This window comes from Pelophylax lessonae (genome assembly GCF_965119305.1).
Source record: "Pelophylax lessonae genome assembly, chromosome: 5".
Taxonomy (NCBI): Eukaryota; Metazoa; Chordata; class Amphibia; order Anura; family Ranidae; genus Pelophylax; species Pelophylax lessonae.
In genome coordinates this window covers 317,006,400-317,020,449 of record NC_138772.1, presented here as the reverse complement: position 1 = coordinate 317,020,449, position 14,050 = coordinate 317,006,400, and the positions used below count along the sequence as shown (strand labels likewise).

The following is a 14,050-nucleotide window of genomic DNA, read 5'->3' as shown; positions in this document are numbered from 1 at the left end:
ATGTGCGACCATAATTTTATTTGTATTACCTCTGCAAAAATGTCTGGCATTGCAATGAAAAAATTACATTGCACATGCCCCTGGCCAGCACTTCATTGTTCAAGCCTGTGCAAAACAATTCATTGTAACAAATAAACTTCAGAGGTCGTTGTCTATACCGAAAACTTCCAAAAAGTCAGTACAACAAAAGCATTTTTTTATACATGTAGTGCACATTTTGAAAACATTTGTTGACACTTTGGGAGATACAGTCTGTATGTAAGGCAGGTTTAGGGGAAAACATGATCTCCATTTTACTTCCTATATTGATCCTTTACAATAACTACAGAAATGGGATGCTCAGTTATGTTTTATGGCCTGTACACATTATGAGAAAATCAGACGAACATTTTTGCCTAAGGAATGATTGTGCGATTTTCTGATAATGTGCACAACTTTCAACAGCTGATTCCGACCTTCTGAATGAAAATTTCTGAAGAGACCAACTCCAAATTTTTTCTCGTACGGGAACAGAATGAAGGATTTTCGTTTAATGTGTACTGTTTGCATACGATAAATATGAAAGACTGCACATACTCAGAAACAACAAATAACAAAAAAAGCCTTTGTTATTTGAGATTTTTCATTGAAAACTTCTATCCTTGGTTCCACCGTGCTGTGAAGCATCAAGGAAAGGCGGCTGATTATTTGCCCAATTTTCTCATAGTGTGTATGGGGCTTTTAAGTCTGTTAAGATTATTTCCAGAGAATACAAACTGTCCATGCATGTAATCCAAAGCCGGCCATAGACAAATCAAAATTTGTCTGGTTCAGGAGGAAATGGCTGAATTTTGATCCATCTATGGGCAATGTAAACAACAAAAGTTCTGAGCCCTGAACTCTGTGGGGGCCACACTGTGTATTGTCACAAACCAATCTGGTGTGGCTGTCAAAATCAGTAGAAAATGACTATCCAACAGGCAACCAGGAGAGACTGCACTATCCGGATGTTGGTACTATCATGGCAGTTCTTAGTTAATAAACAAACAAGGTGGATGATTGTATCCACCGGCCTATTCGTTACCTGAGAACTGCCATGATAGTAGCAACATCAGGATAGTGCTGTCTCTCCTGGTTGCCTGTTGGATGGCAATCTATGGGTAAGCTGGCCATACTGAAGTCATTCTATGGATCATTCTCAGTACAGCCAGTCTGTTGGGTTTTTTGTATGATCATTGCAGCTATAGTCACAAGCAGTGCTCATTGTATTCTGACGGTTGGGAAACTTCCCGCTCTCAGAATACAATAGTGCAGATGGAGGGATTCTGCCATTAACACTGACTGTGCTGATCAGGGAATTGAGTAATTATTTTTCCTTCAACCCATGGCTGAAGGAAAGAAATTGCATAATCTATGGCCAGCCTAAACATAGCACAATGTCTGAATAAACAAAATATAAGAAGGAAATTACAATATATACTTTAGATAATTTAATCTGTCTGAAGGCCAAATAGGAACAAAAAGCACCATTTACTAAATCACTTATGTTATTCTCAGATAAAGTTTGAAGTGTAAATCCACCCTAAAACTAAAATCACTGCATCTATAGACCTCAATGATCTAACACTAACCTATCTAGTCCTGTAAAGAAGAAATCAGTAGACATATCTTTTTTGAAGGCGATTCGATCCGGTCTCCAGCGACAGAAGCTCTGCAGAGGACACAGCCGACAACAGTTGTAAACAGTTGTAAATGACCAATGTAGGCCGGCACTTTGCAGGGGGGCAGCAAAAAAGCTCCCCAGCACGAAAAAACAGCCTGCTCCTGAACGAAAATAGTCCCTACCAGGTTGCGCTACACTTTTAGTGTAGTGCCAGCAGTGGCGTTGCTATGGGGGTGTGGGGGGTGTGGATAGCACCCGGGTGGCACCCACCAGAGGGGTGACACCCATCTGCATGTCCTAACCACTGGTTGTGGTGTGTGTCACCAGCGCTGAGGGGGCCATCGGCATGTTGACAGGACAGGCTAGATAGAATCTGATTGGCCAGCGCCGTCCATGTGATGGTGCTGACCAATCAGAATGCCTCTTCTGCTGAGAGTTACAGATGTAGGCGATGCCGTGGGGTTTTCAAATCATCGGACTTGTGAAGTGGGGTCCTGACAGTGGGGGATCGCAGGATATTGAAACAGGGGGAATGGGGGGGGGGAGGGGAGGTTGTCCAGTGAACTTAGGCTTTAATGTCATGCTGAGATCCAAGGACGGCAGGGGAGGGGAGGGTTGTGCTGTGTACACAGTGGACGATCCTCCCGGCTCCCTACCTGGGACCCGCTCCATCAGTCCTCCTCATCTGACATTGACACCGCTGACATGGATCTCAGGGGGCTCCTATCTGGGTGACCCAGGATGTGTCCCCCCCATAGGAGAAGAATGTAGGATTCCTGGCTCAGGGATGTGCCGCCGTATTACATGGGCTCTCCTCTGCCACCCTATGACGATCCCTCTCTCCTGGATCTTCCAGGATGTCTTCCAGGCTTTGGTGACCTGCTGGGATCTTCCAGGACTGGGAGTGATGAGAAAGTTCTGATCTCTCTCCCCTCCATCATCCTGGAGAAGAGGGAGGACTCAGCACACCTGCAGCCTTCCCCACACGGACTATGGCTATAGCCAGCTCTCTCATCCGACAGAAGAGACAGGCAAGGGAATCCAACAGTGACCGGGTTTGTACCTCCAAGAGACGCAGCAGCCCCCAGCAAGGACGACTGGTCCCTGTGTGAGAGACATGTCTGGGGGTGTTAACTAAAGTCCGCTTCTGCAGTGGATGGGAAGAAGCCGATCCAGAGAAAACCAGGTCAGTGCGTGACAGCTACCTTCACTCCATCTATCCCTCCGTACATCTGTCCCCCCCCCCCCATCCACCTTTCCCTCCTTCCATTCATCCATCCATCTGTCCTTCCATTCATTCCTCCATCCATAAATCTGTCCATTCTTCCATTCCTTTACCCCTACTTCCATCCATCCATTAATCCCTCTATCCATCCACCCCTTCTTCCCTTTCTCCAACAATATCCATAAAGCTGACCAAACACAAAAAAAAAAATCAGATTGGATATTCTCCTTTATATTTACCAAACACATGTAATAAAAGGACATAGCTAAACATACATTCACTCTTTATCAAATCAGGCAGGCCCTTGTACTACACATTTGATGGTAGCTCAAAAGGAGATTGTACAATCAGATTGTAGAGAATATAGCCATTTAAAGGCTCATCCTGCATGTTACAAAAGGTGGAGCCTAAAGATCAAGGGGTGTGGTTTACAGATGGCAGGGTGGGTCTTAAACGGGAAGGGGGCATGGCCTTGACAGGAAGGGGTGGGTCATATTTAAATTAGGGGGTGCACGAGTTTAGTCAGGCATAGGGCAGCACAAACCTAAATCCGAAATACCTAAACCTAAATACACCACTGCCCATAGACTTACTATGGGGCTTCCATTGTCGGATGTGTCCTCTGCACCCGCCTCCACAGCGAAGCTGTGGCTGACAGCTCAGCATGGAATCGAGTCGAATCGGATTCAAAAAAGGTATGTATACTGATTTCTTCTTCACAGGGCTAGATAGGTTAGTGTTAGATCGTGGAGGTGTGTAGATGCAGGGATTTTAGTGTTAGGGTGGACTTCTTTAATATTACACTACCTAAAGATAAACTTACGTCAAAGAAGTTATATGACTTTTGTCCATAAAGACGATTGGCGGTTCTCAAAATGTATTTAGTGCCTGGCTTGTTGATTTCAGAGATAAGAGACTGAAATGATGAATGGACATGTTTTGCCTTTTCAAACTGAAGAACCTGAAAAAAAAAACAGAAGTTACCATCAAAAGCATGGAAACTACATAATATTATTTGTACTGTTAGAAATTTTGCGTTTTAAGAACGTCAAATTTTCTAAATGTTAGTAGGGCCATTTTGAGGTTTGTTTTCAACTACAGTAACGAGAAAATTTAAAGGAGCAGGAGGAAAATTTTTGCTTGAATGAGCAAGTTTCTAACAGTGAATTTACATACATAACAGTTCATTTCAAAATCGAATGTTAAAAGCAAATTAATTAAATGTTGAAGTACTTTAGAACAACACTCATCCAAGCATTAAAATATACAAGCAATATGCATATAAAGGTTCGTACAAATATTCATAGGACAAATTTTTCGAATATCTACCAGTGTTTAGTCAGCTTTACTACCGTATTACATAAACTACAGTTTTCCGAGTTACTTCTAAACTACAGAACAACAATAAAGTGCTATCAATCCCAAAATCAACACGTAATATATAGTAGCTTACCAATCATTAGATGTAGCGGCTGCATTCATTTTTTTTTTTTTTTTGGCTTCTTTTCCTCTGCTTTCACCTGGTGATCTGGCAAGTAACACCTCCTGTATTACAGTATCCCAATTCTGGATGAAGGAGCACAGGGGCATCTTTGGACAGCAGCACTGTCAGTCTTGGGGGGAGGGGAATGTTAGATGTACTAGTAGATTTAAATTTACTAACAAATTAAAGCCAATCTCCTGCTACTACTTTATAAGCAGTTTTAGTTTTACATAAAGGAATTAAAAGTTGATCATGGTGTAGCACCCTACAGGTAGGTGCTAGGTAAATGTAAAGTGGGCCTTGTCTGCCTAGCAGCAGGGCTGTAATTTGTTTAGATAGGGTTTCAGGGCTTCCAATGTGCCTGCTGAGAGAAGAAGTATCCCCATTGGCTCCTGTGAGAGGCTACTCATAGGGCAGTGTGGGAAGCCCAATCAGGGGACACATCCCATCTTGTAACTACCCCAGAAGGCAGATTATGCTGCAAAGGATTCTGGGAGTGGATATAAGTTTGGGGGGAAGTGCGTGGCACGGTGTCTTTGGCAGGAGCAGAGTCCCAGGAAGGAGAGTGTGGCTGTCTCTCCTCCTGTCATAGGAAGGCGGATGTCTCGGGGTGTCACCTGAGCGTCCAGAGAGTGCTGAGTTGAGCTGAGGGGATCCAGTCCCAGGAAAGCCTACACAGGTTGTGAAAACTGAGGATTGCCCCTGGGGGTCTGCCTGCAGAAAGAGGGGACCACTCCGGAAAAGAGGTTCTGGTATCCAGTGTCAGCTAGTGGTAAAAGGGGGTACCTGGGTTGAGGACCCTGAAGCTAAAGAGGGGGTACATATTCAGTGGACCCTGAAGAGTTCTAGGTCAAAGGGGGCACCTGCAGTTTGGGCCCTGAATTGTACAGAGTGTGCCAGTTAAAGTTACCACTGTACAGAATCCTATTATATACTACCTCAAGCCAGGCAAGGCGGAGGAAAGTATTCAGTGACTTTCACAGTACAACAGTGTCAGGAGTTCTACAGTTATATAGAGGTTATAGAGATCAATTACGCTATTAAACACATCCAACCAATAAAACAAGATCAGCCCAAAGCGAATCTCCTCACCCGTAGCATCCAAAATACAGGATATAGAAATACCAGCTCACTGTGGTTCTCAAGCAGACATGGAAAGAGGAGGACACTTCATAGTTCAGTATGTTTAAACCATGTGTTTAATATGGTAACAAAATACACTTACACTTAGAAGATACATCGAAGGCGATTTCAGTACAAACACAGCCGCAGTCTTCACCTGCCTGCTCTTGCGTGATGATGTCACATATGCGGCTCCACCCTTTCTCCGTAAGAGACGTCAACTAGGAAAGGAAGCTCGCTTGGGACGAAACTAGCTCAATCTTATATTCGGGATGGGCAAGAGCCACACCAGAAGTTAGATACATCTATATGTCCCGAGCTGTGTCACCCAACAATGACACGTGTTGGGTGACACGATTCGGGTCATATAGATGTATCTAACTTCCAGTGCTGCTCTTGCCCGCCCCGAATATAAGATCGAGCTATTGACGTCCCCCCAGGCAAACCTCCTTTCCCAGTTGACGCCTGGTACAGAGAAATGCGTCAAGTGATGTGATGTCATCATGCAGAAGCAGGTGGGTGAGGACCTCGGCTGTGTTTGTACTGAAATCGCTTTTGTTGTATCTTCTAGGTGTAAGTGTATTTTTTACCAAATTAAACACATGGTTTAAACATACTGAACTATGAAGTGTCCTCCTCTATCCATGTCTGCTTGAGAACCACAGTGAGCTGGTATTTCTATATCCTGTATTTTGGATGATACAGCTGAGGAGATTCGCTTTGATCTGATCTGGTTCCATTGGTTGGATGTGTATCATAGCGTGATTGATCTTTATAACCTGAGATCCTCATTGTCCGGTAAGAGGCATGAATATATGTAGTGAAGGCAATTGTTTGAAGCACTTTTAAACGCTGATTTGTGTTGGAAAAACAGCACGATATTTTTTCCCCTGGGATTTTCAAGAGCACTGGTTTCTTTTATATATATCCATTATAATGCATGTGCTTTCATTGTGGAGGCTCTCAAAATTTAGAGTTAGGACTACAGAAAATAACGGGGTACCTTGATGGGGCTCTGTACCTTAAGCATGTGTTTGCTAATGCTTGCAGGCTAAACACCTGTTTTTAACGCAAACTGTTTGCAGGCTGATCAGTAAATTGAGCAGGAATTTTCCTGGTTTTGTTTTGCAAAGGGCCAGAAAATTGAAAGACATTTTATGAATGGCTCCATGATCATGCTGTTTCCTGAGTTTTCACAAGATGGGCAAAGACAGGGGGCCAAATTTCAAGATATTAAAAAAAACTGACATAAAAATTAATATGTGATATTCTACATAGCACTACCCCCTCACGGGGCCGTTGGAAGTTGCTTGTCCCCATTGGTTGCCCTGGCCTTGCAGGCCTTTACAGTTTAGACCTCTGACACCCTGGGTTCTGACATACATTAAGCAAACATAAAATGCAAATACACCAATAATTAGTAAGATTGGCAAGTCAACACTTTACTGGGAGGTTACGTCAACAGGACTATAAAAGTTACAGGCATAACCCAATCTGAGTGATATTGCAGTACAATGAGATCACCAGAAGACACAGTGTAATAGCAATAACAATAAGTCAAATTTAAATAATAAATAGGTTGTAACAGATTTATAACCCCAGAAACAAGAGGGGGAAGAGAAGACTTTTAGTCAGTCCACTCCCTCTAGGCCCTGATGCCACAAAAAATATGAAGTAAACAATATTTAAGGTTTGTGTAGGAGTTTCCCTTTAAAAAAAGGTTGTATATCAATGAGGTGGTTGTAATCTGCCGCAGGTTCATAAGCAGAATCTTTTTGTTAAAAGGAGGTCCTTGGTGTGTGGTTAACCTTGATCTTCAGCTAGGTATGGTGCGGCCCAGAGATGTTTCTGTGTAGTAGCAAGCCAATGAGGCTGGATGTTGCATTTTCCCCAGCAAAAACCCTCCAACTGGTCAGGTGTAAAGGTGTCTTTGTGCAGTGTTTTTTAGGTAAAGTGTGAGAGATAAGATGGGCCTCTGCCCGCTCACCAATTCGGCCAATACACTGGTCCTGAGAGGCAGGATGACCTTGTGCAGGCTCTTGCATATCTGGTGCAAGTTGTGTGGTGCCTGACTGGCAATCTGTAGTACCAAGGATCCAGCAATGATTGCATGGGTGTGCAGAGGATATGAACCCGATCAGCAATACAGCAGACGCGGTGGCAGCCACAGCCACCCTGCGCCAGCGATGCAGTCCTCAGGATGAGAGGTCCCAGCTCATCCTAGTGCCCGGCAATGGCACCTGGATTGACAGCCTCCTGCTCTTACAGCTCTGAAGCCTGTGTCCCAAGAGAGTGCAAGTGAGCCCGCTCAGGACAGTCAAATGTATCTGCTTGTCCAGAATTCCTTTGGTCTTTTAGCACTCTGGAACTTGTAGTTTCAAACAGTACTAAGTCTTGTGTAAATCCAGGTGACCATCCCAAATGTCCTACAATCCTCTGCTATCAGTGAATGGTTTTGATGTGATTATTCCCCCATGTTCAGCACTAGGGGAAGGAGCTCCATGTATAGCACAGGAAGGAGTGTCCCTGAGTGAAGGTAATAACATAGCAAGCACTTGGCTATATACACAATACCCAAAATACCAAAATTAGAAGTCATTCCAAATGAGGACACACATTTGTTTGATAAGCCATAAGCGACCATTGACTGGATAGACATGTTTGGCAGGCGACAACATCCATAATGTCTTTGTCCATTTGTTTCCTGTAGGGATATCATTTGGCTCTGCACTTTCCCATTTTTATGTTGTGGGATTACTATGTGACTATGATTTTTTATTTCCGGTTCTCTATTGAAACAGATGTCATTTACATTTTTTTTTAAATTTTAATATGCATTTCCACTCTGATCACCTGTGAGTATGGTGGCATCTGACTTGTTGGAGCAGTAAAGTATTGATCTTTTTTTTTTCTATAATCTATCATCCCTGGGAGTACCATGCCATGCCTTGACATTTTTTTTAAATCCTTTCTTCTGTGTGTCAGTTGCTGTATGGCTCTTCGAACCCTGAAATATTGCAGGTTGTGGGACTATAACAACCGTGTCTGGACTATTATACAGCTTTGATTGCTTACATGATCTGTCATGCATTAAAACACTCCAGTTCCACTTCTGCATGGTGATGCATTCTGTTTCTTTGGCTGATTCTTGGGGTTTGGAAGATTCCGGTCCCTGGGATGTTTGGTATTTCTACTGTAGCACTGCCTCCTTGAGGAACACACATTTTCGGGTCCCCCTGGGTTACTGTTGGCAACTCTAGTATTCACAATTTAACACTTTACTTCTTGGCTCAGTCAATGATCAGTCCAGGGGTTTGCAGTTGTTTTTGGTGTTCTATTTTAAAAAGGGATGGGAGAAGGGAATAATGGGATACTCCAGATTAACGAATTACATGATATGAGGACTCCTGTCTGATGATGCAGCCAGGCTGCTGATTTCACCCTGCCACTAGGTGAATTTGGGTTAAGTCTCTATCCAGAAGACTTGACGAACTAATTCTCTTCAGGATACTCTCCTAGTATCCCCTTTCACTTGACACACTGACACCCGTCCTATGAATATCCTACTCTGAGGTGGCCCCCCTCAGGTCAGGCCTCTTGACACAATCCCCTGTACTCAGGATACTGTTTTTCGAGAGTCTCCAGTGTCTCTTTCCCTCTAGTCAGTTCTCCCTGACCTCTGGGTTCAGTTCTGCTCCTTTGCTCTCCAGGCCGACTGCCGGCGACCACGTGCCACCACTACAGAGGAGGAGGCAGCCGCCACCCTCCCTCCAGGACTCTGCTCACCAGTCAAAGACCCTGCAGCACATGTGCTCCTGGTTTTTATACAGTATCCCAGAATGCACTGAGACAGCCTGTCTCTACCAATCATCAGGACTGTATCAAAGCCTATGTATCCATTGGTCAGGTTTCCTCCCACTGTCCAATATGCCTCCCAATTGGACCAGTGTGAGAACACTCTCTAGACCCAATGAATCACATACTGAGCATACTGAGCAGACCTAACTCACAGATCCTGCTCTCTGGTAGGCAGAAAGCAGAATAGATTTGCCTGCTGCTCCTCTGAAAGGCAGACAGAGCCAAAAAATATACTCTCTCACTAGCACCTACCTAGGAGGGTGCTACACTACATTGGTCTAGTTTTTTCTGTTTCTTCTTTCCATCAAACTGTTCATTTAATTTTTGCTAAACACCCTGGCTGTGGACATATATTTTGCGATTTCTATGCAATGTTTTTTAGGGGATATAATTCTTATCTCTAGTGTCCTCATAGTGTGAGGGTTAATATTGTTAAGGTATTGTCATGGAGTGTTTTACGGATTTAAATGATGTTACCAGACAAAAGACTGTATTTGAGCACCTAAATCATCACTGTCCCTCTGTAAGCTGCTTGCAGGAAATGCATCTTAGTGCAAATACATGCAATATTCTTCTAAATTCTAAATGCAGCAGTCAAGCTATGTATTATAATGTGTTCTCATCTTATGCTAGAGGGGTGAGCATCCAGATCTCAAGAGATTGTGCGTTTTCCTGCAAGCAGGTCCAGAAAGATCAATTTGTCCACTTATGCCCCATACACACGTGCAGATTATCTGCAGACTTTTGTCTGCAGACTTACCAAAACCATATAATATGAGGTCAAACCTAAACACTTTCAATTTGTATGCAATCCGGCAGGCCCTTGCACTACATAGAAAAGGTAAGTCTGCAGACAAAAGTCTGCAGATAATCTGCAGGTGTGTATGGGGCATTAGTCTAACTGCATCATTTACCATTGCATATATTGCACTATCTTACTCTAACAAGGTAATCAAATTGCTAGCCACTTTTTTCTCTGACAAACTCCCCATCCCCACACTGATGGTTGGGGATTTTGGCAACTTTAATGACAATTCAATAGATAGATATGTACCTCGTGGGCGGCATTTGACTTCCTCAATCAATTACTTCATTTGGTAAGATGTGTACTGAACTTAGTCTTTAGGACTTGTGGCAGTCGTTACACACCATGTCAACTCAGTCCACCTGCTATTAAAATTTCTATAACTCTATCGAAAATAGACCTCACTTTGGGTACTATTGACCAAACTCAGTTTGTCAAATTGACTCATATTCTTGCTAGTGACTTATCTGATCTATCTTGTATTTTTCATTCATTGATTGCATAATGCTATACAAAGAAAAAGAAGAGCAACAATATAAAGGTAAAAGTTAAATTGAATATACTTTGAAGAACAAAAAAACCCAAGTTTTACACATGTTATTACTATTTTAATAATACCCTTTTATTAACATTTTACAATAAAAAAGAGATGTTTGCTGATTTACATCTGCCTTCTCATAGACATACAATGTGGTTCAGCATGGATCCATCTAAAAAACTGACACATGGATCCAGACTGAACACACAGACTTAAAAAAAAAAAAAACCAAACAAACACAATCCAATACAAGCACTCTGTAATTACTAACCAGTATGTCCAATGTGACTAGTGTATGTGTTTCTGTACTCTGTAACAGACAATTATCTGTTGTTGGGTATATTATTTAAAAATTATATACAGACCTTAGACATCTGAGCTGCCGTATTTCCTCTGGCTCCCAAATGAACCATTGCCAGAGCTGAGGATATGCTCAATGGGGAGAAGAACAAGTTGCATTTTCTGTCATTTTCATTCAGCTTCTTAAAGAAATCAATAGCGAAGGAGCCATTTGCTACACTGAGAGAATCCATTTTTTCAAGCCTGTAGAATTAATGAAAAATCAATGATGACATAATATATCAATTCAAGCTAAACAACTTTAAATTTAATTCGCAAAGCTGAAAACCAGAAATATTGTTTTTTAAAACCTGCATTGGTTCAGGTTAGTTGCATCTAATTCTTCATATCTCACATCTGGTGGGTCATTGGGGATGCAGAAATTAACTTAAGAAGAAACCTGTGCTACAAACAGTCAGCACTGGTCTTTTCTGGGTACTGATCGAGCAACTTGCCATTTGTATATGGAACACAGGGGGTTTCTTGTTCCTCACCTTCTCCATTCAGAGAATGTCTTGGAGATTGTAATGTCACCCGCCCCTCCTCTCTGCCTCCTCTAAATCAGGGAACACCTTTTCTGAAAGGCGGAGGTTACGCACATATAAGAATATTCAAACATCAGGGTTTCAATCGCCAACTCACAGATTATATGTAGTCGTTGTAACCAAAAGAATCTCTTTACATATTTACCCTAGGATTAGTACCTGGGTGCAAAAAGCAGTTACTTTAAGCGGCTCTAGTGGCCTATAGTGTAAACTAAACAAATATTATAACAAAAATGAAAATTTACCTTTTATTAAAGCTTTTAGGTATAGACTTAGTATTTCAATTGCAAAAAAATTACCCCAGAGCACCCTTATGCCCAATAATAAAAACAACTACCATAATAACAATATAACAAAATATTTGGACATCCCAGTGGTGGCGCTATGGATACTTAAAATTGCACAAGTAATTTATGGCCCGTTTCCACTGAGCTTTCTGGTTTGGTTCGGTATGGTATGCTATTTATGCCATTTCCATTATGAATGGTACCCTAATTCCGAACCGTACCGTACCACTTTTTGGTACCCTTTCGTTGGGGTACCAAGAACATTAGTACCGTACCAACTGGGTGGAGCTACACTCTGCAGAACTTTGATTGGTTGACAGAGAATCGTCTATCACAGCTTTCCTGCTGTGACCAGCTACACCACGCCTATCATGAAAAGGGTACTATTGGCAGTGGAAACGCAATGTGTACCGTACTGAACCGTACCGTACTGAACCGAACCGTACCGTACCACTCAGTGGAAACGAGGCATTAGTGGCTCAAAAGCATTTGCAATCTTACAGCACCACCAGTGCAGTGATTGCTTAAAAATTAGCACATCAGTGGCTTATGTCATTAACATTCCCATATTAGCTTGATGTTCATTATTGCCATGTTGAAGGCGGATCTAAGGGGTTCCTTACTAATGTTCAAAAGTAGTGGGACATATGACATCTGCTTAACAATTATATATCTTCAAACCAAGAGCTGTGTTATTGTGATATGGCCACCAGAATATAATTATTCAAGGGACCATAAATAAAAACAAATTCACCATATATGAATTGCAGTATATAAATGTCCAGTCAATCCCCCACATAGTCATGTAGATGAGTAATAGGATGGCAGAGCTGCAGGATGTCTAAAAAGGCCACTGGTTCTTTTCATAAACCCCATTTCTTTAAGATGTGTCATATCTTGGTTGTCATTACATTCATAGATTAAAACGATTAATATAATATAAAATAGAATCTATTGGACATCCTTAGCTAGAAAAAATGTGTACTTGTGGAGACTAGATCAGGGGATAACTCATCCCTAAATGAATGAAGCTGTAGAGAAAAAAAATAGATTTTTTGATTTTTACTTTGTATTTCGTATCTGGGGGGTCTAAAAAGTGTACATGTGAAGTTTCAGCTCTGTAGCATGTCCAGAACCATAAAAAAAAGATTGTTTGTATTAGAACACTTTCAGCACAGGAGTTTTCACACCTTGCTGGTTTAATAGCAGGCATTTTTTTGGGTTCTTTGCAGTCAGGAAAAACATCTGAACTTGTGTATAGTGGTACTGTGCACAAGTTCTGATGTTTTGCCTGCCTCCAAAAACCCCCAAAAAATGCCAGCAAAAACACACCTGGGCATTTTTTTTTTTTTTTTTGACGCTAGCGTTTTTTTGGGCATTTTTTGGGGTTCTTTTGAGGCAGGCAAAACATCTGAACTTGTGTATAGTGGTGTATATACACACATACATATATTTATATATATTTAGGCAGGCAAAACATCAGAACTTGTGCACAGTACCACTATACACAAGTTCAGATGTTTTTCCTGACTGCAAAGAACCCAAAAAAATGCCTGCTTTGAAACCGGCAAGGTGTGAAAACCAAGAAGAGAAGCCAACCCCCTGAGCTGAAAGTGTTCTAATACAAACAATGTTTTTTTTTTTATGGTTCTGGACATGCTACAGAGCTGAAACTTCACATGTACACGTTTTAGACCCCCCAGATCTGAAATCCAAATCTCTTTTTTTTTTTTTTTTTTTTTTAATTTTTTCAATAATTGGCTTTTTTTTATCAAAAATTACAATTTTTAAGAACTTTTTTTGTGTGATTTCGTATCTGGGGGGTCTAAAAGGTGTACCTGTAAAGCCCATTTCCTGAAGCATTGCATTTTGGTCGGTTCTGGTTGCCAAATTCCGAACTTTTTGGGCAAAAAGTTCTAAATTCGGCCGAACCTCGAACACCCAATGTTCGGGCCGAACCGATGGTGGACCCGAACCGTTCGATCATCCCTAATCAGGACAATTTGACATATGGTCTTATCCATGAATCTTATGCAGCATAACATATGTGATATTTATCTCTATCATCATACTAATATTGCCTACCTTTCAGCTTTGCCTGCTCTATGTTATATGTATATGTCAGCAAGGATCCTGTATATGATCCTAATCTTTTCTACGAGGTATAACTTGATTACAGAGCTAAACATAGATTTATATGAGCATC

The 14,050-nt window shown here is 41.8% G+C and overlaps 1 protein-coding gene across 1 annotated transcript in view; it reads right to left on the bottom strand.

Moving 5' to 3' along the window:
* LOC309555957 (leukocyte elastase inhibitor-like) overlaps nt 1-11,214 on the bottom strand; it is a 45,104-nt gene extending 33,890 nt beyond the window's left edge. Inside the window, exons 1-2 of the mRNA XM_082258184.1 lie at nt 11,039-11,214; nt 3,691-3,828 (exon numbers count right to left, since the gene is read on the bottom strand). Coding sequence (XP_082114310.1) covers nt 3,691-3,828; nt 11,039-11,206 — 306 coding nt within the window. The 5' untranslated portion in view covers nt 11,207-11,214. The remainder of the gene's footprint in view (nt 1-3,690; nt 3,829-11,038) is intronic.
* Nucleotides 11,215-14,050: the final 2,836 nt, after the last annotated feature.